This window comes from Clupea harengus, chromosome 20, assembly GCF_900700415.2.
Source record: "Clupea harengus chromosome 20, Ch_v2.0.2, whole genome shotgun sequence".
Taxonomy (NCBI): domain Eukaryota; kingdom Metazoa; phylum Chordata; class Actinopteri; order Clupeiformes; family Clupeidae; genus Clupea; species Clupea harengus.
In genome coordinates, this window is record NC_045171.1 from 9126940 (window position 1) to 9152430 (window position 25491).

A 25491-nucleotide genomic window follows, 5' to 3' on the forward strand; every position below is an offset into this window, starting at 1 on the left:
ACAATGTAGGCTACAAACATTTTTGTTTTTGTATATAAAAACAAAAATGTTTTAATGATGAAATGCTGGAGCATGTAGGCCCTACATGGTCTCCAGCATTTCATCATTAAAACATTTTAGGAAGTTAAAATGAGTTAGATCAATACATTTGTGGTAAACACGCACAAACAATTCCTCTACCAGTGCAAATAAAACGTAATCACAGTTCACTTTGTTAAGCCCTCTTTATGGAGGTGGCCTGGACCAACTCATATATTGGTTGGGAAATGTATTTCATAAAGATAAAGATATAAATAGAAAACATTTGCCATTTGAAAATTCACAGTAATCAGTCATCAGTAATTTCACATTCCAGTCGAATAATAGCTCCTCTAAAACATCTCAACCCTAACTTTAACACTTTTATCATTTAAGCCGATAATTCTGAACTTTGTCTTTAAATATTAAAATAAGCAAGCAATATGAAGCTCGGCATTGGCTCACTGGGCTGTCAACCACGGCTGTTTACATCAAGTGTTAGGTGGAATTTCCCAGGTTACGACATGGACCACTTCCGCAAATTTTTGGATAAACGAACGTACGTCTCCGTCTGAAAGGTAGCTAGTCTCCTGTGTCTTTTGAATTGTAACCTGTGCCTATTTGTTATAGAGGCCATTGTTTGTTTATGTTCGCATAGGGATGGCTTGTACTGTATGACTTTTTTTGTCGTAGGAAGTATCGTTAACCGTTTAGTCAACAGCTGGACGAGGTATTTAACATTAACGATCAGGTTGTACATCACCTGTTGTTAGCCAGTTGCTAGCCGATTGTGCTGTTTGTCTGATATCTGCTCAAGAAAATATCGTTAGCCATCTGGCAATAGCTAACTTAGCCAAATTTAGCTAACAGTTACTGCTTTGTGTGTCAAACCCAAAAACCATGATTAGGGATACTACGATGTCTTGCTTGATGTGCCTCATCAGCTGTAACGTTATGTGGAAGATTAACGTCAATGTTGCGACCTATCGTCCAACCATACCTATTTGAAAAGTAGCTTGCCAACCAGATGATTTCTTGTTTGTTATGTACATTTTGCATATAGCTATCAAAGCTTTATATGGTGGCTAGCTAGCTCGTATTGTCAAGTCACTGGGTACCAATTGCGAACGATTAGTCACCATATTACATCGACATTACATTACCTCCGGGCAATGATTGGTAACGTTTAACGTTGTATTGTTAGTCAAGGAGCTTGCTATTCTTCTTAGCTATTGAGGGAACCAAGCCTGCTAGGATAATATAGCTATCGGTTTGACATACGATGGTTCTCTGGAAAACTTATGTCAGTCGACCTTTCACGAGAAAATGAAAAAGAAACCACGATGTCTTGTCATGGCTTAATTGGCAATGTGATCTTGTGTAGTCGCTAGCTGGTTAGTCACTGCTCTATCTGGCCTGTGGCCAGTGGTCATTTCATTGTAGCATCTATCCATATTTTTTGCTAATTGTGGTTGAGCGTCCCAGGTTTCTGTGCGTAGAGGGGAGCATATGAAGATTGCAGACAAAACTATGAAGAGAAAAGACTGAACGGAATTATTCAAAGCCTTTGACATTACTTTGATATAGGCCTATATGATGTGGCTGATGAACATCTGACATCTGAACATTCAGCATTTATATCGTAGCTGTGTTGCTTAGCACGAACAGGGATGCTCAGAATGGACTTCCTCGCCAGTATATATCAAGAGACGGCTATAATAAGAAACATAATAACCATAGACGAGTCTAGCCTAAGCGTTTCAACATCATCTGTATGTGGGTAGAATCCCTGGCTATTCCAGGAGGGCCTTTAGCTACTGTGCCTGTTTTTTCTGTAGCTCTCGTGTCCATTCAAATCACCTAGTTTTAAATAGCAACTAAGGACAGGAGCCATTCAAATGTCAAGCCTTTGAATTGTAAATGGTCAATGCACATGTGAGGTCCACAGACTGAGATCTAATCTGTGCCTACAGGAGGCCCTGGCAGGCCTGCTGAACAATGTCATTTATCAGGTCTTGAAGTATGGGGGAAACAAAAAATGTGAATGTTGGGCTATATCTCAACTGTCTGTCTATCTTTGTTTCTGTCTGCCTGTCTCTGCCCCCCCCCCCCCCTCTAGCTCTCTCTCTGCCTCAGGAATCATGAGTGCACAGTGTTGAGGTGGCAGTGATGGAGGGAAAGGGGCCATACCGAATTTACGACCCTGGTGGGAGCGAGTGCAAGGTCCGAGAGGAGTCCAGCGGCAGCAGTAGCTACAGGAAGCTTCTGGAGGAGAACAGTGTGCTGAGGGAGCGAATGAAGGGCCTGAAGAGTCTAGGTAGGTAGCCAGCCCTGAGCCCATCAGCCCATATTAAGCCTTTCACACTCCTCTCCTGTCTCAAGTACCAGTTATTGTCAAATATGTGGAATATGAGGTAAATTGAGGCATCGGATTAATTTGGTGTTTGCGGCTCGCCAGGCGGAGAAAGGTTGACAATGCCAGGACATGGACATCTCACTTTGAGACAGAGAGGTCATTTGGGTCCGGTCAAAATTTTAATTAAGAGTCATTGCAGTATTAAAATAAGAGAAGTGAAGAAAACAGTGTCTTTCAGAAGGCGAAGGGACCCTAGTAATATTTAGTCATCCTAAATGGCGTTCCTGTTTTGTAACTCACTTTAAATAAAGGCTTCTGCTAATGTAATGAATGTTATACATGCAACACTGAACAGCAGTGGTCTGCAACTTAAAAAGTATAAAGTGTGTGTGTGTGTGTGTGTGTGTGTGTGTGTGTGTGTGTGTGTGTGTGTGTGTGTGTGTGTGTGTGTGTGTGGTGTAATTATCCATTTAGTTCTCTATCTGATGATTTGTGAATTCATTTGAAAAGCACTTTTTGACACTGTAATATGAAAAGACATTTAGACATGTCATCTAAATTTGGAACCCAAATGGAGAGGTGACCTTTTTGAACTTACAACAAACAAGGCTGACCTCAGTCAGTTTATTGTGGCACAAACGACACACAGCAACACACACGTGCATATTTAGGTGGCGTCACACGTGCATATTTAGGTGGTGACCCAGTCATTTAAAAAAAAAAATGTGTCCCGGCCGGTTCCCTTATAATGCTGTGTGATCTGAACACAAAGAGATTGCCTAAAAGAATGTATGGGCGGTCAGGAGCTGCGTGCCAGATTCAGACAGTGATTTCATAATGTTTTTTTAGTTTTTTTTTCTTCATCTCTGTCTCTCTCTATCCCTCGCTCTCTGTCTCTCTCCACGCTCTGTCCCTTAGGAGATCTTCTGGAGGAGTCCCAGATGGAGGCGTCCAAGCTGAGGAAGAGGGTGGAGGAGCTGGTCAGGGACAACGAGGCTCTCAAGTCCTCCACCTCCAGTTTCGCTTCCAGCTTGTGCATGGGCAACCCTGTGCAGACAGAGACGCAGGGTGAGCTGATGGACTTATATAATATCTTCTCATTTGTTCTTGTCCTGTGTGGAGGGACTGTTGCCATTACATGGCCTACTCTTGAGATTACTTGAGCTCACAGTAGCTAAAGTGTGAAAATGTCCTGAATTGTGATGTGTGTGTGTGTATATATAAATAGAATTGTGAGGTATATAAATTGTGTGATCCATTTGTTGATCAAGCTGAGTTGAGTTCATTTTAAGATTTAAATGGTTAGTTTTAAAATATATGTCTGCATTTCCTGACAACCTGATTTAAGAGAGGTAAACATGTTGAAATCTATTGATGAGGGATGCGTTTGGATTGTTTTGGTTTGTGGTGCGCTGCAGTGTTCTTCTCATGATTCTTCTCACGGTGCTCTCTCTCTCTCTCTCTCTCTCTCTCTCTCTCTCTCTCTCTCTCTCTCTCTCTCTCTCTCTCTCTCTAAAATTTCCCTCAGGCCATGGCAAGCACCATGCGCATCTGAGTGCTGAAGGTGCAGAAACGCGGGAATGTGTGCCTGCAGCAAAGGCTGTCCAGCCCGACCTTAATGTGCGTGACTATATGTTCCCTCAGATTTTATCACAACGCAATGATGAATACATGCTGATTGCCAAAAAGCACTTACATTAGGCTAGTTGCTCAATATTGTGCTTTTCTCATGCAGTGCATCAGCTAATCTTGTGTCTTCTCTTTCCTGAAAGGGTTTGTATCTAATAAGGAAACTCCAGTAATTTCACAGACATGTGTGATTTTGGTTACAGGAAGTGTCATCAGAGTTTGAGGTTGTGAATATGGAAGACCGTGGAGCTGTCACCACAGAAACTCAAGCGGTACGTTCTAGTGTTTTATGGTTTCGGGGGATATGTGGAAATGTTGTAATTCCAGAAACTTTTTAAATTTCCTAAATGGCTGAATCCCACAATTTTGTCAACCAATTGTTTGCCTTCTGTAGTTGACCTGAGAGACGTTCTTGAATTCAGGTGCATTCGGATTTTAAGCATTATAAATACAAAGTAATAATGAATTTTTCACGCTTCAAACTCATAGTGTAATGGTTCCCTTTTCACTGTCCTAGACTGGAAAATGAAAGTTAACAGTGGTCCAGTTTTAGAGTTCGGAGGGGTGTGCAGTGGGCGTAGAAGTGCTTAAGTTTCATTTCATCCCTAGGTTTTGCTTTCACTGCCCCATGGTTGCCGGGGACACTCGTTGAGTAGCAACCGAGTAAAATAGGTCAAGTTGTCTCTTGGGTGTTTTACCCGCACACGGGCAATGACCTGTGCACCTTTTCCTCAAACCGTTTTAATTAAGGGGATTTATGAAGACTGATTATGGAGCTTGTGGTGTTACGTCTGGCTATATCCTTTATCTTCCTTATCAGGGCTGCTCGTTTTTGAGTTACTGACAAGGCACTTTTCTTTTGTGCCTGCCCAGTGTGACTCAATAGGGAATCTACAGGATTGGCATGAATAGAAACACATGGCACGTGTGAGTCATCATGGGAATGGATACCAGGCAGAAACTCTCTGACTTACACACACACACACACACACACACACACACTCACACTCACACTCACACTCACACTGAGGGCAGTTAGCAATATCTGAAATTCCTCTTTGTGTAATAGTCGGCTGCATAGGAAACCCATACCACTAGCCTTAGTCAGATGCATTGAGCATGAGGTGGATGCGATGAGGTGGATGCGATGACTCAGGCTGGGCTGGCTGAGGCTGACTGTCTTGCCCACTTCTGTGGTTTCCTGGTGTTTCCCTCTCAGGCTCCTGCTGCTACCGCCTCTGCGCCAGTGCCTCACCTGCCCCAGGAGAACATGGAGCTGGCGAGTCAGCTGCAGCGACTGGAGAGCTCCTTCAGCGTGTTCGCCGAGGAGTCCAACCCCAACCAGCTGCTCGCCCACCTGGGCCGCATGGCCGTGGAGTTCCACCATCTCTCCTCCAAGGTGCAGAAGAACGAGCAGAGGACCTCACTTCTTCAGGTAAGGTCCTTCCCAAAACACACACACACACACACACACACACTTCTCATGCGGTCTCTTCATGCTTCCTGGGTCTGTTTACACTTCAGTTCTCATCTGTTTATTTTTTTTCCTGTCTTTTTGTAGACTCTCTGCGAACAACTCCGGCAAGAAAATAATGAGCTCCGAAAGAAAATGGAGGACGATCTGCAGTATAGGAACCGTGATTTAGAGCAACTCCGGTATGGCATTTGTGTTCACAACATACATTTTTTTATTTTTTATTTATTTAACATAAATTTAGTTTAATTTTAAAGTTGACTTTTTAACCATTTACCGTGCCGAGAAGAATACTTGTGCTTACCTGCTCCTTCAGAGTATCATTTCAACAAAAGCAAAATGTGACCTTTCCACGAACCTTAGGCATACAGGTGCTTTTCTGGTTTTGCTAGACTTTGTTTTACTTTTGGTATTGTAGGGTCTTTCCATGGGCAGGACCCTCCCTCAGTCCAGACTCTTCTGAACTACCTGACCTAGTGAACTCTTGGATTCTTGGTATCCGTTAGGCCCCTCTTGACTCATACTTTCACTTTTGGTCTGGCGATACACCCTCAACAGGCAGGAGAATCAGAAGCTGAAGGAGCAGATCGCCGGAGGTGGAGAGGTGGCACAGAAGCCGGAGACCAAAGTGACCGAAACCAAGGAAGAAGCCGCCAAAGAGGAGCTGGCCAAGACCAAGGTGGAGGTCGCCATGACGCAGCAGGTAAACAAAACTCTGTACCCCTGGTGATCAGGACCGAGATTATCAAAAATCAATGTAGTGCTTTGGGCGGTCATAATATGCTTGGCCAGTCTTGTCTCAGGAGAGGCAGTCCGGAGTTATGACTGAACAAAGTGAGTTATTACCGTCCTACATTGAAATATGAGAGTCTTGGCCCAGGTGGTTAAATCAATCATGATCTTAAGAGTCGTGCCTGTGAGGATTGTGATTTGTTAGTTCAGTTTTTGGTATTGATTTAATGATCCCTGCGAGAACCTGTCCTGTAATGGAGGTGATGGCTGTCTGAACAGCTACTCCAGTCTGCCTTTGTGTTCATGGGGTCGTTGTAAGAGGAGAAAATGTGAACAGGGACTCCTTTGTTCGTCATTTCCACATGTTGAGTAAGATTGACCATTGACTGCTGGGAAAACCTTGATATTTAACTCCCAACCTCAACTCATTTCCCTTTTTTTTTTTAATTGTAGTAAGTTTCACAGTCATTGCTGACATATGGAGTTTTGATTTGAGTTTCCTTTCAGCTGTTGTGTAACAGATGCTGTAATAACACTACTTAATGATCGTAAAAAAAAATAGATAAAGAAACTACACCCCAAATGGATGTGGTAAAGCAGTATCATCCATTTCCTAATACGAGAATGTCAGTCAGAATGCTCTTCACTAAGAGGAAATGTTCTCCCTCTCCTGGCAGACTGGGAAAGTGGTTGAGAAAACCCCAGCCAAGACCTGTGACCCAGAGGTGTACGAGAAGAGGATCAGGCTACTGGAGAAGCAGAGAAAGGATGTAAGCCCATTCCCTCTTCGGACTGACATTCACTTGTGTGCTACCATTGTCTTCTGTTCCCTGCCCAACAAAAATACACACACACACGCACGTACACACACACACACACACACGCACAAACGTACATACACACACACACACGCACGTACACACAAACGTGCACGTACGTACGCACGCACGCACGCACGTAAACACACACACACACTATACACGCACGTACACACATTTGCACACATACACACTATACACGCACGTACACACATACGCATACACTCACACTATACACGCACGTACACACACACACACACACACACAACTTGTATACATGCACGTACACACACACACACACACACACGCGCGCAACATATATATCATATGTCATATCATATGTCATCCGTTTTTTGTCTTCGTCTAATGTCAGGTTCTGGAGGTGAACAAACAGTGGGATGTGCAGTGGACAGCCATGAAGACCCAGTTTGAACAGAAGGTAATATGTCATATCTCCACATGAGCGTGTGTGTGTGTGTGTGTGTGTGTGTGTGTGTGTGTGTGTGTGTGTGTGTGTGTGTGTGTGTGTGTGTGTGTGTGTGTGTGTGTGTGTGTGTGTGTGTGTGTGTGTGTGCCGGAGGAGAGCTGCACTGTAATACTTGCTAACCATGTTATGGCAATCTTATTGTTGTAGTCATAGGTACGCAATAAACATTAGGTTTGTGGAGATTAATTCAAAATTCATTTTAAGATTATTGCACCTGATCTGTGATTGTGTATCTCTCTGCCAATCGAGAGTTTTTTTTTTTTAAGTTTTCCTTTTTTGCATATGGCTTTCTGCAAAATGAGTTTAGACTTAACTCAAATTGGGGGATGGCGTTTTCACAGTATGAGAAGATTTAAGAGCCAAGCAGTCTGCTCCTGCTGATCTCACCCCAGCTCTATGAGAGCCAGGGCTGGGGTGGGCTGGGCTGAGCTGGGGAGAGGGGATGGAGCCAAGAGCATGGCCCTGGATGCACTCTTCACGACTGGAGAAGGCTCTGGTCCAGTACTAGTTTCTCTCTCTTTCTCTCTCTCTTTCTCTTCATCTCTCTCCCTCTCTTTCTTTCTTTCTTTCTCTCTCTCTCTGCCCCATCTCTCTGCTTTGGTGTGAAGGAAAGATAAAGCATCTCCACATCCCTTCTGTCACACCTCAAACAGAATTTCCCTCACCTCTCTGGTACCCGCCAGCTTCCTGCTGTGGTCGGGGGGTGGTGCAAGCGTCAGGGGAGCTGAGCTGCACGGCCCCATAAAGATGGCTGCTCACTGCTGTGGTGACGGCAACAAAAACGGCAGTGGTTGGATGTACGAATTGGGCCTGTTACCCATTGAAGGGTTGAAAGGTGTTTTTTTTTTGGTGTGTGTGTGTGTGTGTGTGTGTGTTTCTGTATGTTGTCGCGTTGACGTCACGCGGCCCAGCGCCGCACAAACACACCAACTGGAACAAAAACTAAATCCGGCCTTTGAACCTGTTTACATGCGTGTTCGTTTCCAGACAGCTGCCTGACTCATATGAAAACATTTCTTATGTTTTTTGCTTCTAGGGTAGTATTAAAAAATGAGCACAGTCTGTCTGAAAGCAGATAGTATCTCTCTCCATACAGTAATTCTGAAGGTCACTGTAGTACTCACTAGTCCCGTGTGGCACAGTGGGACTATCGGACAAGATGTGGGCCAAACAATGGAACTGGTTTCATTGTAACCAGATGAATAGAACGGCGTTGAAGCAACAGGAAGCTGAAAGTACATCAGATTAGTGTCCTGAACGCAGTACTGTACGGGGTGAATCTGAAATCCAACAGTGAATACAAGTTTTTATTAGGCAACTGTAGGTTGATCATGAGGCAGCTTTACCACAAGCTGATTAAACAGAAACACAGTTGTGCTGTCACCTTCCACATTAGTTTGGCAATAACACATGTTAAAATGGTAAATTGCACGATGATTTTTTGTCAAACGGCAACTTTGTTCTTTTAACCGCATCTGGTGCAATAGCCTCAGCTATAACTATGTAACTACATGTCATTCAAATCCAAACCAAAGTCCGAATCCAAATGTATTGTGTGTAGAACCAATCCGTTGATGATCCGTAATCAGATAATTGACATGTCCATATATGTGTTTGTTCACTGTTTCCCCTCGGCCCGCTCTCCTCCTCCTCCAGATCACAGACCTGCGCCAGAGGCTCGCCGACTCCCAGAAGGCCGTGCTGGAGCTGGAGGCCGAGCGTGAGCAGAGGCAGCGCGACTACGACAAGAAGCTGCTGCTGGCCAAGTCCAAGATCGAGAACGTGCAGGTGAACGTCCCACCCAGCATGCATGTCTCACCTCTCTGCAACCCCCCCCCACCCCAAGCCACTGCCCCAGCGGAGGGGTATTTACACTCATTAAAAATGATTGATGTTGTTATTTACCCAGTGGCTTTCGGGCGTTCCAGGAGCGAATCAGGTGTTCTGGCACTCACAAGACTCGTGTAAACAGAACCCCATTGTCATTGATTTGGGCGCCTGGGAAGTGCCACATTATTTATTTTTTTTGCAAGCAGTTCAAGCTCGGTAGCGTTTCTTCCAATGAAAGCCGAATATGTAGTGCGGGCCACAGGAATTACCCCGGGGCTGCTGGCTATCTGCCTCTATTACCCCGGCAGGTGCTGACAGCCCTCTGCCACGGCACTCTGCTGTGGGGAAGACAAGATCGTGCGTGGAACAGTAGCTGGCATGAGCTCTACACTTGGCATCGAGTGTGTTCCCAGAAGGGGAAAACATTGTTCGTCACCTGGTCTTACACGAACAATAACAAACTCACCAAAAGTATGAATTATGTGTATGCACGAAGGTATATATGTATATGCCCCATCACTTTATAAAGTGGCTACAAAAAGGCTTGAGATCTGATCGTTGAAAGAATTGAAGAAACCCATGTTGTAGTAGATCTCACATGTAGATCTCACATCTTAGTGTGCTGTTTAGCATACTAGTTAGCACACTTCTCCTTACCTATTTTTCACATGTTGCGCTTCCCAGTATCACTTCCTTCTGGTCATGGAATCAGTTTTTCCCTTTCCCTCGTGAGTCTCACCTGTAGTAAAAACTGATTCAAGATCAGCAGAACAACAACAACAACAACTACAGCAGTTGTGGTGGTGATTGTCCCCAAACCTCAAAGAGACAGAACTTTTGTAGTCTCATTTCCTACAAGTTCATGTGCCTTTTTGAGTGGCTGGGGATTTTATGATGTGAGGTTTCACTGTGAGGTGAAGTTTGCATACACTGACTACTGGTGTGTAGTATAGCATAGGCTTTATTCGTGTGTGTTTCCTTGAAGTGTTTAAATATAGTCTTCTGTGTGACGCATAGAAACAAATGATGGCTATTGTCAAAAATGCAGTCCGCAATTCAGTTTTGCGAAAGGTTGTTGATTTTCAAGCGAAACAGCCTATCAAATTACACCTTTCAGTACAGTGCACCTGAAGCACCGTGTTGATTGGCTGGGATTGTTTATGGCTCTGTCCGAGCACAAACACTGAGAACAACGAGGAGCGAAATTTGACAAAAAGTGTTTTGGATTACAATGGCCGACTGTGCCTTTACCTGCTGTGTTGTATCTAAAGCAGTTCTGACATTAGTTGGGGGGAAATATATTAACCATTTAGACACAGGGGGAAAGTATCATACACACATAAATGTGTACAAACACCACAAATGTATTTAACAACACATGAAAAAGCTATTTTTATACTTTCTGAGAGTATTTAAGTTTGTAATGGAATAGAATGGTGTATGTGAGACCTACACAACTGACAAGCATAGTAACATTTCTGAAGATGTGTGGAGCTCGTATGTCTGTACAGGCTATTTAATTGTGTGTGTGTGTGTGTGTGTGTGTGTGTGTGTGTGTGTGTAGGGTGAGAAGGAGTGTCTGACGTCAGAGACGTGTGAGCTGAAGCAGAAGGTCCGCTACCTGCAGGACCAGCTGCTGCCCCTCACCAAGCAGAGGGAGTACCAGGAGAAAGAGATCCAGCGCCTCAACCGGGTTAGCGCAGCCACACACACGCACACACACACACACACACACGCACACGCAAGCACACACATACGCATAAATGCGCACACACATGCACGCGCACACGCTCACGCACGCACGCACGCACATGTACACACATACACACGCACACACGCACACATTGACTTACTCATTTCTACATCTCTTCAGAGAGATCTTCATAACAAATGTTAATCTGCTTTAATGTCTCTCCCACTCGCACAACTACACAAACACACACACGCACACACACACGCACCCTGATGCATCATAGAAAGTCATAGTTTTCTACAGAGGTGTTCAGAGGTGTCACTGCCTCTCACTAGCCGTATTGTTTTTCTTGTTCGTCGTCTCTCTGTGTGGCTGTGCCTCTTCAGTGCTGTCTCTGCTGTTAATATGAACAGCTCCAGGCTCCACTCCTGCATTTAGCGTCTGTAGCATCTCCACCACTGTCATCATCTTTGGAGTGTCAGCCACGTATTGGTTTGTGGGATGAAGTTTGCCGTGAAAGTGTTACTCCTTAAAAGTGTCTCATGGCCATTGTAGACTGTGTGAGCTATAAACTACAAGACAAAACGAGCTTCAGTCCTTTTCAGGCAGCGCTCACTAAAATGTAACACACACAGGGACTGGGGAGGAATTAATCTCTCTCCTGAAGTGTAGTTTATTATACCAGTCGCTAACACTTTGGAGTTAAAATCAATGGCTTCGGCAACTGCAAGATCTAACTTCTAGTATATCGCCTGTGTCTCGTGTGTGTGTGTGTGTGTGTGTGTGTATGCTTGTGCGTGTGTGTCTCTCTAAGCAGGCCCTGGAAGAGGCTCTGAACCTGCACTCTCCCTCCACGGCTCAGCAGCCAGGCATGAACCTGGGCGACGGGGCCATGAACCTGCGCTACCAGGAGGCCCTCACACAGATAGCCGTGCTAAAAGAGCAGGTAAACACCTCCCCTAATCTCCTGCTATCATTCAGTAAGCCCAGCAGTATATTCATTCATCTCTATGGCAAGTCAATGCAGCAGGCTAGTTAGCCTAGCACAGTTTATTGTGGTTGCCCAGGATCTGTGGAGTGTTTGAGTAAAAACATTTTTTTTGTAAGATCCCCTAACCACAAGTCCATTACCGTAGGATCAGGGGGATATTGAACTTTGTTCTGTTCTGTTCTAGGGTAATTCTGGTCTTGTGAAATTTAGTGAAACTTTGTTGAAGATAGGTAATCCAAATATTTATCTCTTAGGTCAGATCTGGGTTAATTTGATATTTTGTTGATGGTGGTTTTAATTGTTGAGGAAGTTCTAGATGAATCAAAAGATACATCTTCAACACAAATTTAAATGTGCATCACTGTGGCAAAGGCAGTGTTCAGCAAGGTGGAAAAGGGTATCCATCACAGGTGAATTTTTCCCTTTGACTTACATTACTGAAAAGTACACTTTCAATCTGGGGTATTCCAAGTTGACTATCATACTGAGGTAAACTTTGAAATAAATGTGTTGACCGACGGCTTAAATGACGCAGACATAGCGTGATTATAGCTTTTAAGGTTTTGTCTCCTTGATAAAATCAGTGTCCTCAGTATGATGTTAAGGGTTGTTATGGAAAGATGAGTATACGCCCTGGCTTTTCAGCCTGGCCGTAACAAGTTGGATTGCATGTGTGTTTGCTATGGCTGGAAGGGAGTAATGTTATTGGTTCACTCATTGGGATTAACGTTCATTGCTCTTCGTCGCAGGTGAAAATATTCGAAGAGGACTTCAGGAAGGAGAGGAGCGACCGGGAAAGGATGAACGAGGAGAAGGAAGACCTTCGTCGACAAGTAGAAAGACTCCAGGGTCAGATGACTAATCTGACCAATCAGGTTGGTGCTAGAGGCATAGAAATGCCCTCCCTCGAGCCCCCTCCCCATCTCTTAAGGGTGGCTTATACTTCAGCAGTTTCCTCACAAGTGATATCTGTTGTGAGAGAATGACGACAAAATTCCACCGCGTAAATAGATCCGTATTTACAGTAAATATTGAAAATAGCTGTGGTTTAGTCATGTTTCTACCAACAGTCACACCGATTATAAGCTAGTTTCGGTATCAGGTTTTTCGCGTATGACAATATGAGAGTGTGTGAATAAGTTTGTCTGTGTCTCTGTGTTTCTGTTTTAAAGCTCCACCAAGCCCAGAATGAGTGTCAGAGAGAGCGCTCAGAAAGATGCAAGCTGGAGAGGCTGCAGATGCATCACAAGCAGGTAACACTCAGCTCTAACCTTGTAGAAGAGCGCCACCCTGTGGCATATAGAGCAACCATTCTACCTTATTATCAACAAACCACAATTAGTTGATTCATTGTTTTACTCTGTGTGTTTGTTGCACTATATGTATCAGCATTTTTTTTAAATAGTAGTTAAAATTGTATTTATTTCAACTGTGTGGTAATTTCTCACCTGGTTCTCACGTGAGGTATTTCATGTCGGCCAGTTCACAGTTTACTGACCGTATGTTATCCTCTGAGTTTACTGACCGTATGTTATCCTCGGAGTTTACTGACCGTATGTTATCCTCGGAGTTTACTGATCGTATGTTATCCTCGGAAACCTTCTAGGACGGGCAGCCTGAGCGCCGCACCTCCGACCCCACCACTGGGGCAGCGGCGGCGGCAACAGCAGCAGCACCTAACGGCCCCTTGAGCCCCCCGTACTGCGGCCCGTTCGTGCAGGTAGGCCACCAGGGCCTGGAGGGCTGGCCCATCCACTTCCCTCCCCGCATGCCCAACATCAGCACGGCTCCCGGACGAGACTTCCAGCCCGTCAACCCAGTAAGAGCCTCTCCATACACACACACACATGCGCACGCACACACACACACACGCACACACACACACACACACACACAACCACAACCACACAACCAATCACCCTCCTTCCCAGCCTGTCCAACACACTCTCATTTGCTAAGTACGTTATCAGTAGTAGCACAACATAACATACTCATAACACGTCCTGGTTTATCAAAGATGTGTGTTTGCTTGTTACTTGGTTGTCACCTACAAAAAACAGACAAACAAAGTAATAAAAATGGAAATAAAACAAAGATGCAACCCTCAGCACACCGTAGTAGAATGTCTGCTTTGGTATCTCATTGTGTCTTCACCTCTGCCAGTGTTAATGGCTACACATAAACATCGCAGGGTCTACGTGGCAGAAGTAGTAGCTCATTTTGGAGAGGTGCTGCTAACATTTTCATTTTCATTCCTTCATTCGGTTAGATGCTTTCAACCAAAGTGAGTTGCAGATGCAGTAGATTAGGCTCAAGCAACAGTAGGTTTAAAGAGAAGCCTTTTAAGAATAATTGAGATAATACTCCATTTTAATCAACCTGATATGGTGCTGTTGACTGTGCAGAAGCAGAGGCAAGTAGAGGACAAGAATGGACAAGAAGGCCAGAAGGAAGAGTAGGAGAGAAATTCAATACAATTTTAATATATTTCTATTTTGCTGATGCTCCCTCTGCTCTGCCTTTCAGGGCTTTCCCTGGCAGTCATCTTTCCCACAGCCCCGAGGCAGCAGAGGACAGGGTGACACTGCACGCCCCCCTCCAGAGAACGCAGGTATGCTAAGCTATACACCCACACCACTGGCTGACACACACAAGGCTAACATTACACAACCACACCACTGGCTGACACACACAAGACTCTCACTTTAAGAGCTGTCCGGCACCCACACCACTGGCTGAGACACACAAGACTAACACTTTAAGAGCCGTCCAGCCGTCCACACACAAGGCTGTCCACACAAGAGGCTAACACTTTAAGAGCCACCCACAACACTGGCTAACACACACAAGGCTAACACTTAAAGGGCCGTCCCGCTCTGGTGCTCTTATGATCTGTGAAGTGCTCTCTGATGGAGAACAGATCCAGTGGTCCCTATGTGGACACCATGACCTCCTATTTAAATAGAGCATTCAGCATGATCGAAGCATAGTGTTATCACAGTGGCCAGAAGAAAGAGAGAGGCAACACAAGCTTCAGAGATGGCACAGGATCCTTAGCTGATTGTGCTGTACACAAACAATGAGATATGTGTCTGTTATTGATGTTTTAACAAGGGTGTTTACAAGGATTTAAGGATATATCATTTCTGTGGAAATTACCAAAATGACACTTTCTCCTAAATTTTCTCAAAAAACGAAATGACACGACTCCAGGGCTCTGGAATGGAAGTATGTTGTGTCACAGCACACTAGGGGGTAGGCTCCTGCAGTGGCCAAGTCTTGAGGACACTCTAGCACAACACAGGGTTGCATTGCATTAACACAGGGTTTACATTAGAGAAATATATCCAGGTACAGGCAGAAGAAGGGGAAAAAAGAAACAGAAATGTCTGTAATGTGACACGAGGACTCGATGTGGTTATTGACGTCTACCCTTATCTTGTGCCAACAGATGCCAGCGCATCAGGCTACGGAAAAAGGGATCGCCAGAACATCGACCCCGGGAAGCACTAGTGGTCCGGCCTGCCTGTCCCTGGGACGGCGTCGGGCTAGTAGCATGATGCAGTTTCATTTCTGTTGGCATGGTGTGGTTTTCAGAACTATAGGTTCCTACTGGATCGATATTATATTGTAATGTTGTTTATACTTCAGTTTTATAAGCCTATTTGTGAGACACTGTTTTTTTTTTTTCCCCTATCAAGAGTATATAGACATATTATTTTGGATTTTCTTTCCGTTTTGATTTATTGAACTTTGTATTACTTTACCGTTTTTAAATTATATGCGTTATATAATTCTATGCAGGAACCGAGGGTTTAAAGAATCTAAATAATTTTAACATCATGCGTATTACCATAGCCAGTCAATGAGTGCTTAACATAAATGACACATACATCATATAATTGACATGAACGTAAATTGAGGAATATTGTTTTGTTTTCAGTTGGTATGTTGGGGTAGTCAGAAATGGAGAGAAGGGAAAGTTCCCATGCTTAATGGCATGTCCAGCGGCACTGATAACGTTCCTCTGGAATGTTATCATTAGATGATTGCCAGTTTGTAACCGGTTGTAATTTAGATGTTCATCCACTGAGTTAGTATAATTTGTTGTGCTTTTAATGTTCAGAGGATTTGTTTTGTTCTTATTTGATCATACGGATGTGAATTACCAATGATTTATTATCATTATTATTATTATTATTATTATTATTATTATTATTATTTATAATCTGTTTCACATAGACTATTGTTTAATTGTTCTAAGTAATGATGTTCTTTGTGTATTTGTCAGTGTCTCCCCCTCCTGTATATTGTAGCTGTTGAAAGATCGCTTTAAAGTGTGCCCATATCAATGTGTACACAAGGAGCTAGAATTTGCAACATTCTACACGAAAGCAGGTCCCATTCCCCCTTCCCTTTTGATTTGGAAGCCATGAAGAGATTTTAACAGGGAGCTCTGATGGAGAGGCGGCCAGGAGACAATTACTGCTTTAATCTGAGCGCCATTCCTGCTCGCATACAAAGGTGAGATCTTCGATTCATTATCAGAGCGTCCGGTCACATCTAGAACGGACATGGGACCTGCTTTCTGTGGCTCTGTCAAAGCTAGAGCTAACCACTAACCAGCAGCAGCTAGTCGTACCATTAGGCATATCAGTAGTTGCTCAACAAGTCGCGCAAAACCCTATGGTGAAGTGAGAGCAACTTTTGGTGGTGGTGGGTACATTGTAACGATTTTGTTTTCCTCGGCTCAGCGTTTCTTGCTGTAACAAAGACGCAGTGTGATTTATATTATTGTACATCCATCTCCACTTGCAAGTTGCCTTTTGTTGACATGACAAAAGCCTCGCCCGTGAGAACGAGATCGTTGACCTCAAAATACCTGAAAACCAGAGCCGATTAGGGGCTTTGTTCAATGCCTCCTAGAAGTGAGGTGTTCCATGGACAGACTGTCCATGTTTTACAAAGCCCTGGAGTGTTTAAAGTAAAGGTAAACAAGATCGTTTAGCTCCTGCATATAAAAATGATTTACTTCCCCCCTGGAATTGTAGTGCAATCAGACTTGGTGGAATTGCAGTGCAATCTCTGGAATTGCAGTGCAATCAGACTTGCTGTCAGAATGGTATAGTAAAAGTATCCTGTAAATAAACATGAAAACATCTACGTAGTTATTTTGGAAAGGCACAGTACAGCTGAGTTTGAATTCAACAGTTTGAGTTTATCAAATTCCTTGTGATTTGCAAGTGGAAGGGTTGTCAGTTGAAATGCACTTTGAAATGTCTGCTTTCTTTACTGGTATAGCTGTGATTTTGACTGGATTGTAGTTTTGTGCTTTTTGGAGTGACCTTTTCTCCCTAGTAGGCGAAAGCACATCTTATGTATGTGAAACCCCTTTTGTATTTGACTAGCATAATAAATATATTCTAAATGTGTTTCGTCAGTTGATACTTGATATGTGTGATGCTTTTTTGTGACTAGGTTCCTCCCACCCTCAAACATTATCTAAAGAAAACATTAATGCTGTTTTAAGTGTAACTGCACCCTTAAAATGTTTTTGCTGTAAACTAAAGGGTATGACTGTATTGTGATGAAACACATCAGTGCTGGTCTTAATATTGGCAGCATTTTGTGGGTGGAAAATGGGTCAACACGCCATTTACTGTTTAAAATCATCCTGAACCTTGCAAAGCCAATGCTGACGTAGTCGGCTGTTATTTACGATTTATCTGCGTTATGAAATGGGCACCCCCATCTTCCCAAGCCCCAGCCTGTAAGTGTAGGTCTCATTTTCATTCACAGGAGTTTACGTCCACACTGTCAGCCCCACTCCGCTCCCCCTCTCAGCCCCTCGTCCTTTTTTTTTTAGCATTTTTCAAAATTATGCAGATGGTGGAGTTGGGCTCAGATTAAAGTCACAGAGGATGGTTATCAATTTTCAACTTTTAGAAAAAAAAATACTATTACTACTACACCTTGTGTTGCTCTCGACTGTTTTCTCAACTCATTCTGTTCATGTAATCAAACACATTTCCTCAAGCGGGTGTTTTGCTTAGAGAGATTATTTTAATTGAAGGCAAAGACATGACATGTTTCAGTAGGCAGTACGGTGGTGGGTACTGGGGAAGGAGGCCTGGCTCCACAGGGGCTCCAGAGTGTCTTGAATGCATTAAGAGGCACTCTGGCCCTGCGGCCCTCAGGTCAGGCCCCACAGGATCTCTGCTTTCAGACCTCACCGTCACCAACAGGCTACTCTCCCACCTCCTCACCAACGCCACTGCCTACTGCTGTCAGGGAAAAACACATGGCATCACATTAAAACACAGAGGACATCGTTTTCTGACATTTTCTACGTTTTTTTTTGTTGTTTGTTTTCAAGAGCCTGCAATCATTTAGTCATATTGTTTGAGAGTTTACGCCATGATAGAATTTGACATGTTGAAATAGTTATTGGAGGGCAGTTCTTCTTGTTGTTGGAGGGTAGATGGAGTATGTTTTGTATTTAGGAGTAGAGTTTCTGGAAGTATCTCAGGATGTCTGCTCGGACATCAGAGACGTTCACCCTCGCGTACCACCGCATCACAGGCTTGCCATCTGGCCCAACCAGGAACTTCTCAAAGTTCCACTTGACGTCGGTCCCCTTCAAAGGATCCCAGAACAGCCTGTTTGTGGGATTCCCAAAGCTCTCTCCAACAGGTGGACAAGTTTTCTAAAGATAAGGTTACATTTATTTTAAAGGAGAGATTTACCTTTCAAATTACCAACAGCAGGCCTCAATATAATGTATTAAATCTAGGCAGATATAGGCATATTTGATTGTAAATCTGCAAAGAACGCACCCTACTGCAATATGAATGACTTTTGTTTAAACTTTCTTTCATGATAGTGTTTCACAAAAGGTTGTATGAAGTTACTTACTTTGAGGAACGTGAAGAGGCCTTGTTCATACAGACCATTCACGTCACCTTTTTGAAACAGCTGGAAGTTGGGGACAAACCCATTGCCTGGGCGTACATACCTAAAGAACATAAGGATAACTATGTTTAGAGTAACCTTGTCATGGATTTACATCTGGATCTGGAAACATGTATAATACAGGCAGTGAAATCTTCTCCCTTGGCCTACAAAGTTTGACAGACACTCAGTGAAGTAATTGTAAAATGGTGGTCTGTCTTAAATTCCCTCCAAAATGAATGGGAGTTGAGGGAGAGATGAAGCCGCATACACTATCTGCAGGAAACCAGCAAATTGTGGGTATTTTACTGATTAAGCCATGATGATTGACGAATGGATTTCAGCACCATCTATCACTCCATTCTTCCATATATAAATCTGATATCGCTAATGCGCCACGGCACATTGGGCAACTTAATGGCACTAAAACTGACTTTACTGTTCCCGGTAATTAAAGCAAACAATAGGTACCCTACTCACTTTAGAGTGGGCAGAATTTCATGGTTGCTTCCAGGCTCTTGTTTGCCAAACTGGTCGCATGGAAACCCAAGAATGGTGAATCCATGACCTTTCAACTCCTCGTGTAGTGCATTCAGTTCTGTGAAAAGACACCAGAGGAATGTCAGAATCATGTCAGCATTCTGGCCTGACTATATCTTAACATTTAACATTTGTTTGTGACTTACCCAGATACTGGAAAGTTAGTCCTCAGTAAGTGGCAACATTTAGAATGAGGACCGTCTTCCCAGCGTACTGGCCTAAATTGATGTTTTCAGACCCATTTATAGTTTTAGCTCCATGGTCGTGGATGGTGCCCGAGGTGGGAGAGCAAATCTGTTAAATGAAGTACGTCACACATTTTAGTCCAAATTGCGAAGCCAAACGCTCTCGTAAGTGTTTAAAACACAGTCGTATCAAGTTTACAGATCTTGAGCTCAACTTGATGATCAACGTTTTGCCTCAATTTAGAATATGTCCTATGTGATCACAATTGGTCAAATCGACAGGTATAATTAGGCCTGTTAAAAACCAGCATGACAAATGACTTGTCGAACTATATCTACTGGCAGTCGTTTGTGGCTACGCCTGAATGTTAAATATTTGTCAAGGCTTTCAATGGATATTAAGCATGCAGTAGAACTGCAGTTACCTATAAAAACCATCGTGTTCTCTATTTTCCCTTTCCTCTTAGTTTCTGTGGTAACCTGTTGCTAAGCCTTCACCTGCCAGCATGCTGTCCACTCGTTGCCAGAAAAGCGCAACATGTCCAGCACGGGGAGGGCTACTGTCGCTTTTGAGTTTAATTCTCGCAATTTTTTTTATACTGAAACATATTGTGGGTATTATGTAATCGAGATCACTTCATCTCATATTCATATTTTCGTGAATTGCAATAGGATATCCTGACACTTGCTGCTGATTTTAATTGACCAAAACATCTGTTAACGCATGGTCAAATGTATATCTAGATTTAGCAATCTACGATTTCTGTATTAGGCTATCTCATATCAATTGATATTCCGACATCACTCAAGTAGCCTAATTATGTCCTTATAATTGACACAGTTGTTAAATTAAAGGGGGGAAAAGGCATTTACCTGCTTATTTGGATCTCCACTACTCAACTGAAGCAGTCCTAAAAGAACCACCGGAACAATCCACTGTTTCTCTCGGCTCCCCATGGTAGAGGAAGCTGGATTCTGAACCCTTTCCCCAGAGACGTGGTTAGTATATCATCAGAATATTCTTGCCCCTCTTTGTATGGTGACTCTCCACTCGCTGCAATGATAAGAAGGTGACGCACTTTTCTTTTTTCTTTTTTCTTTTTTTTACCACTGACCAATCAAAATCAAGTTCTGAAAAGCATATGCAGCACTGGCTAGGCAACATATTGACAATTTTGCCACAGATGTGTCACAGGCCATTAATGTCATGATAAAACATCTGGACTGTGCGAATAAACATGAATCATGATTAGGAAAAAACAGCTCACATTTTGACGTCACAAATTCATTGAGGTCATGAATATTTCAAGTAATTTTCAAAAAGGGTGACATGATGCCATGCCTGCTTTCTAGAATGTGAGGATAGAGTGAATTCTTTAAAAAAAAGAGAGCAGCCTTGTAATGGACCCTGTAGTTAATGCGACTGTGCTACGCCACTAGTATACAGGAGCGAGCTATTTCAGTCAACAACCCTCCTATGACTCAGCAACACTTAGCTATCAGAAAGGGAGTGGGCAAAGTGTTTGCCTCTGCAGTCACCTCAGTTCATGTCACAGTGCTGCCAGAAAACATTACATCAGGAGTTATTTTGAAGACACACTTAGTAAAGTTTGGGTTAGGTATGTGAACAGTTGTAGGGCATGTGTAAAGTCCTGAAATATGGTTGCCTTAGAAACAGCCTCTGGTTCCCTAAAACTTGACAATGGCTGTTGACAATGTCACAGCCACGAGAGAGCACAGCGCACTGTACTGTAATTAGCTTTGGATGAACTAGTCAGTAAATGTGTAAATAGCATCCAACAGTTACTTTATAATTCACCCAAATTGCCTAACAGAGATTCTGAAACATTTTTTACACCTGAATATTTTTGATAGAACCATCTCAAGTTCTGTACTTTTCTTATGCGATGGTGCTGAGGGGCCCACACATGATGCATAGTTTATCAGCAGCAGCACATAAGTACAGTCAGCTGATTCCCACTGAGGAATTTTGCAGTGTTGTCTTTGGGATTATTGTAAACTGATGATTGGTTGATCAATCTGCTGCAGGGTGCATGCAGAGGTGAAACAGGAAAGGCAGTCTGTAATCTAAAGCTGCATGCACCAGGAGACAGACCTTCCTGTTTTAGCAAGAGATTAAGCCACGATGACTGATGAAGGACCAACATCTCGTTTTGTCTACTTTTGTCTTACGGCCACATGTGTTGTGTTCTTTGTTTATCACTTCCCTTCCCTTTTCTGTGGCTCCGCCCAGATTGTGCTACCCCTGATTGTCAGATGAGATACAGACTGCATAGATACCTAAAGACTCCAGTTTCCTGCTGCAGGAGAGAGGCTTCTAGATTAGGCCCTCTCAGCCTGGGATTTCGTTGTACAGCTATGATTTGATATGGTTGTCTTGTAGTTGTTGCATTTGTTTTACATTAATAAATCCCATGGATTTGGTACTTTTAAAAAGGTGTTTTTAGTAGTTGTTTTGGGTCAGTGGTGGAGTGTTTGTCCGCCCCATAGGGCCACTAAAGCTGGGGCGTAACGATTGATTGAACATCCATGAGGTAGATGTTTGTAAGGTTTTGTGTGTAGCTAATGGCCTTTGTGTTGAGTAGTGGTCATCTTTTTGTTAGAACATTTGTTGTTGTTTGTTTAGTGCTTTTGACTGGTAGTTACCTCAGTGACCTGGGCCCCGTTCGTCGTAGCTCGTTTAGCGAGTTACCGAGATAATTTTCAGAATGAGATAATATAAGTCCCTCTTTTCGGTTCGTGGAAGCAACTTTGGATAAATCACCATAGCAACACATCAATTAGCTTCAACCTGCTCCAGCGCAGGCTAATTTAAGTGAAGCTGGATAAGCTTGCCACACCCCCAGGAAAAGGAGAGATCCCATTGACCAAGGAGCGATATTAGTTCAATTAGCGTTTTATAGAGATAGAGTTCTTCGCGATCACCAAGATCCGTTATTCCATCATGATGAGTTCTTGTATGAGCGCTACCGATTCAGCCAACAAGGAATAATGTATTTACAAGACCTTCTCGAGCCATTTATTGCAAACACCACAGCCGAGCATTGACTGTCTTGTGCTTTTTTGCAAGTGGTACTTTTTTGTAGTGTCTGCGATGCAGAGAAGAAAGCACTCATAATTATATGACAGTGTTATTAGTACACCATAGCATATCATTATTGTAGAAAATGATTAAGGTGGACTCATGATAAGAATAGAGAAAAATACACACAATTTCTTTTCACTGCATCAATTTATTGAATTTCTTACTAATACATTTACATTTAGTCATTTAGCAGACGCTTTTGAAAGCGACTTACAAGGAAATGTAAAACTACACTTGGTAAGGGGAATCAAACTAGCAACCTTGCAATTTTAAACCGACTTCTCTACCCACTGTACCAAAGTCACACTTGTTATACTTGTTATATAGTTTATACATACATAGATATCACCCCATACACAGCTTCTTGTCTTGCTCTCGCAGCGCTGGCGGTGTTGGATTTTGCCATGATTATGGTCTTGTATTCTTCATAAGCGTTCAGCGGAGAAAAAAAGAGGCTCTTTCTTTGAGTTTAGTAGCCATTGTACCGTTAAAATCATGGTTTTGGTGATCGACCCTTCCCCCTTTTGAAGTAGGACGGGCACGCGCAATTGCCCTGATAAGTTTAGTCTGGTTCTAATAAACTACATTGTTTGAGGGCGGATTAGCCTTGGACGAACCGATTTATCCTGTCCTCAATCATCTCGGTAATTTAAACTGGCTAATGGGACAATTGATCAACCACTTACGACGAACGGGGCCCTGGAGTTTTTGAGAGCATCCTAATTAGGTAGCCGTCGGGCAGACAATAAAGTCTTGCCACTTTGTTATTTTGCCTTTTTTATTTTTGGTGGTATACCTGGACGTGGGTACGTTGTATGAGTGTGGCAGTAGGCTTTGTCTTAGGCCTGCTGCCTGCTTCCAGAGTTTAACGTTTAAAGAAGCCTCCCGGGGCACCACTGAAGACTAGCTAAGCTAGTTAGCCACATCTTTAGGCAGGTTGGGGTGCCTCTCTACAGGTTGAGTCCAGTCATTTGCACTTTGCACAGCAATGTGTCTATCTTTCAGTGACGTTCTACTACTTATTCGGTCATTTTATCTTTTGAAGCTGTGATTTTGAAATTGTTTTGAGAGCAGTAACTTGTGGTGCGTGACCTTTGAGTTGTGGATACTGTACTCCACATTTGTTGGGTCACTGTTTGGTTGCAGCTTAGGGGTAAGTTGGCAACATTTGTGTGTAGTGATGACTACAGTGTGACCCATTTGTGTGTTGTGGTTGTTGCAGTCCATGTTTGGTTGGGCCACTTGGGTGTTGCTGCTCATACGTGTTTAATTGCAGCTTATCATTTGGTGTTGTGCCCTTTTTGTTTGTGGGAGGTGGTCGCTCCAGAGATCAGTGGATCTTGGATTGGAAGGCCACACCCACTACATAAGGTCACTTTGTGTGTTGCTGGTTTCTTGCATCCATCACAGTAACTTGTGTATGTGGTGGAAGACCACGTGGTGTCCATTTTGTGTTGTGGTGGTGGCAGTTCACCTCACTTGGGTCTGTGTGTTGTTGTTGGGATAGCAGCAACTTTGTAGGTGGTCTACTTGTTGTGACCCTTGTTGGTTTGTGGCTGTTGCACTCCACTTTATGTTGGTCACCTGTGGTGCTGTGTATGGTTGTGGGTAAATGCGGTAACTTTGTTAGTTTTTTTTTGTTCACTTCATGGTAGTAGCCATTTTGTGTCTTGTGGGAGTGGGACCCACTTGTATGGCTACTTGTTGCTTGGCTGCTATCCTGGCATCCAGTAGCAGCAACTTCTTTGGCCCTTTTCCTTTTTGTATGAATTTAGACCTTGTGAAGCTGTGTTAGACTTTGTTTGTCATAACGGCAAGCCTTCTGACTTTAGTTAACACCTTTTTTGTAAGAAGCAGTCCCTATTTTTGTTTTAGAGTACAATGGTTAAACAGTGGTACAGTGAACTTGTTAGTCTTATTGTATGTGACTCACTGTTTATTCATTGTTTTAAGGGTGGGGATGTTACGGCCACATGTGTTGTGTTCTTTGTTTATCACTTCCCTTCCCTTTTCTGTAGCTCAGCCCAGGTTGTGCTACCCCTGATTGCCAGGTGAGATGCACCTGGCCAGGTGATCAAGCAGAAGATAGACTCCAGTTTCCTGCTGCAGGAGAGAGGCTTCTAGCTTGGGGACTGTTGGTCTTGCTGCCTCTCAGCCTGGGAGTTCGTTGTACAGCTATGATTTGATATGGTTGTCTTGTAGTTGTTGTATTTGTTTTACATTAATAAATCCCATGGATTTGGTACTTTTAAAAAGGTGTTTTTAGTAGTTGTTTTGGGTCAGTGGTGGAGTGTTTGTTCGCCCTTAGGGCCACTAAAGTTGGGGCGTAACACAGAACGACCTACAGAATATCACCCTGTGAACAGTACCTTCATTTGCCTGAGAATTATATAAAAATCAAACTACACTGAAATCTGATGCAATGATTTTGCCACCATTTAAAGCTGATGATTTGCAGATGAACAGAAAATTAAATGGCAGAACAGAATTGACATCTGCTCATATTCTGCTTTAAAAAAATAATAATATAATTATAACAATGCTATATACAGTTACAGTTACATTTGTAGGCATAGACATGAACACTGGAAACTTATATCCGTATTCCAAATATAATACATGGATTAAACAAAAGTGAGGTATGATTTGGTATTCGTTGTTTGGAAGAAGTATGACTTCCT

General features: G+C 43.1%; 2 protein-coding genes across 4 annotated transcripts; one reads left to right on the forward strand and one right to left on the reverse strand.

Annotated features, from left to right (window-relative positions):
- Positions 1–478: 478 nt before the first annotated feature.
- tnip1 (TNFAIP3 interacting protein 1) lies at positions 479–17460 on the forward strand. 3 transcript variants are annotated; one of them, XM_031586913.2, is made up of 18 exons: positions 479–596; positions 2138–2335; positions 3293–3442; positions 3903–3994; positions 4207–4275; positions 5223–5438; positions 5565–5659; positions 6036–6180; positions 6887–6979; positions 7401–7466; positions 9171–9302; positions 10909–11037; positions 11852–11983; positions 12778–12903; positions 13201–13281; positions 13635–13847; positions 14555–14639; positions 15480–17460. In XM_031586913.2, the coding sequence occupies exons 2-18, from the start codon at positions 2188–2190 to the stop codon at positions 15539–15541; spliced, it is 2034 nt and encodes a 677-aa protein (XP_031442773.1). In that variant the 5' UTR covers positions 479–596; positions 2138–2187; the 3' UTR covers positions 15542–17460. The 3 variants fall into 3 exon arrangements, with proteins under 3 accessions (XP_031442773.1, XP_031442775.1, XP_031442774.1); XM_031586915.2 differs by having other exon boundaries at positions 11855–11983; XM_031586914.2 differs by lacking the exon at positions 479–596 and adding an exon at positions 603–748.
- A 611-nt stretch (positions 17461–18071) lies between these two features.
- Positions 18072–20753, reverse strand: gpx3 (glutathione peroxidase 3). The gene is made up of 5 exons (XM_012831817.3): positions 20578–20753; positions 19666–19813; positions 19460–19577; positions 18944–19043; positions 18072–18734 (listed from the first exon to the last, which is right to left on the reverse strand). Exons 1-5 carry the CDS (start codon positions 20659–20661, stop codon positions 18528–18530), a joined length of 657 nt encoding a protein of 218 aa, XP_012687271.1. The 5' UTR covers positions 20662–20753; the 3' UTR covers positions 18072–18527.
- Positions 20754–25491: the final 4738 nt, after the last annotated feature.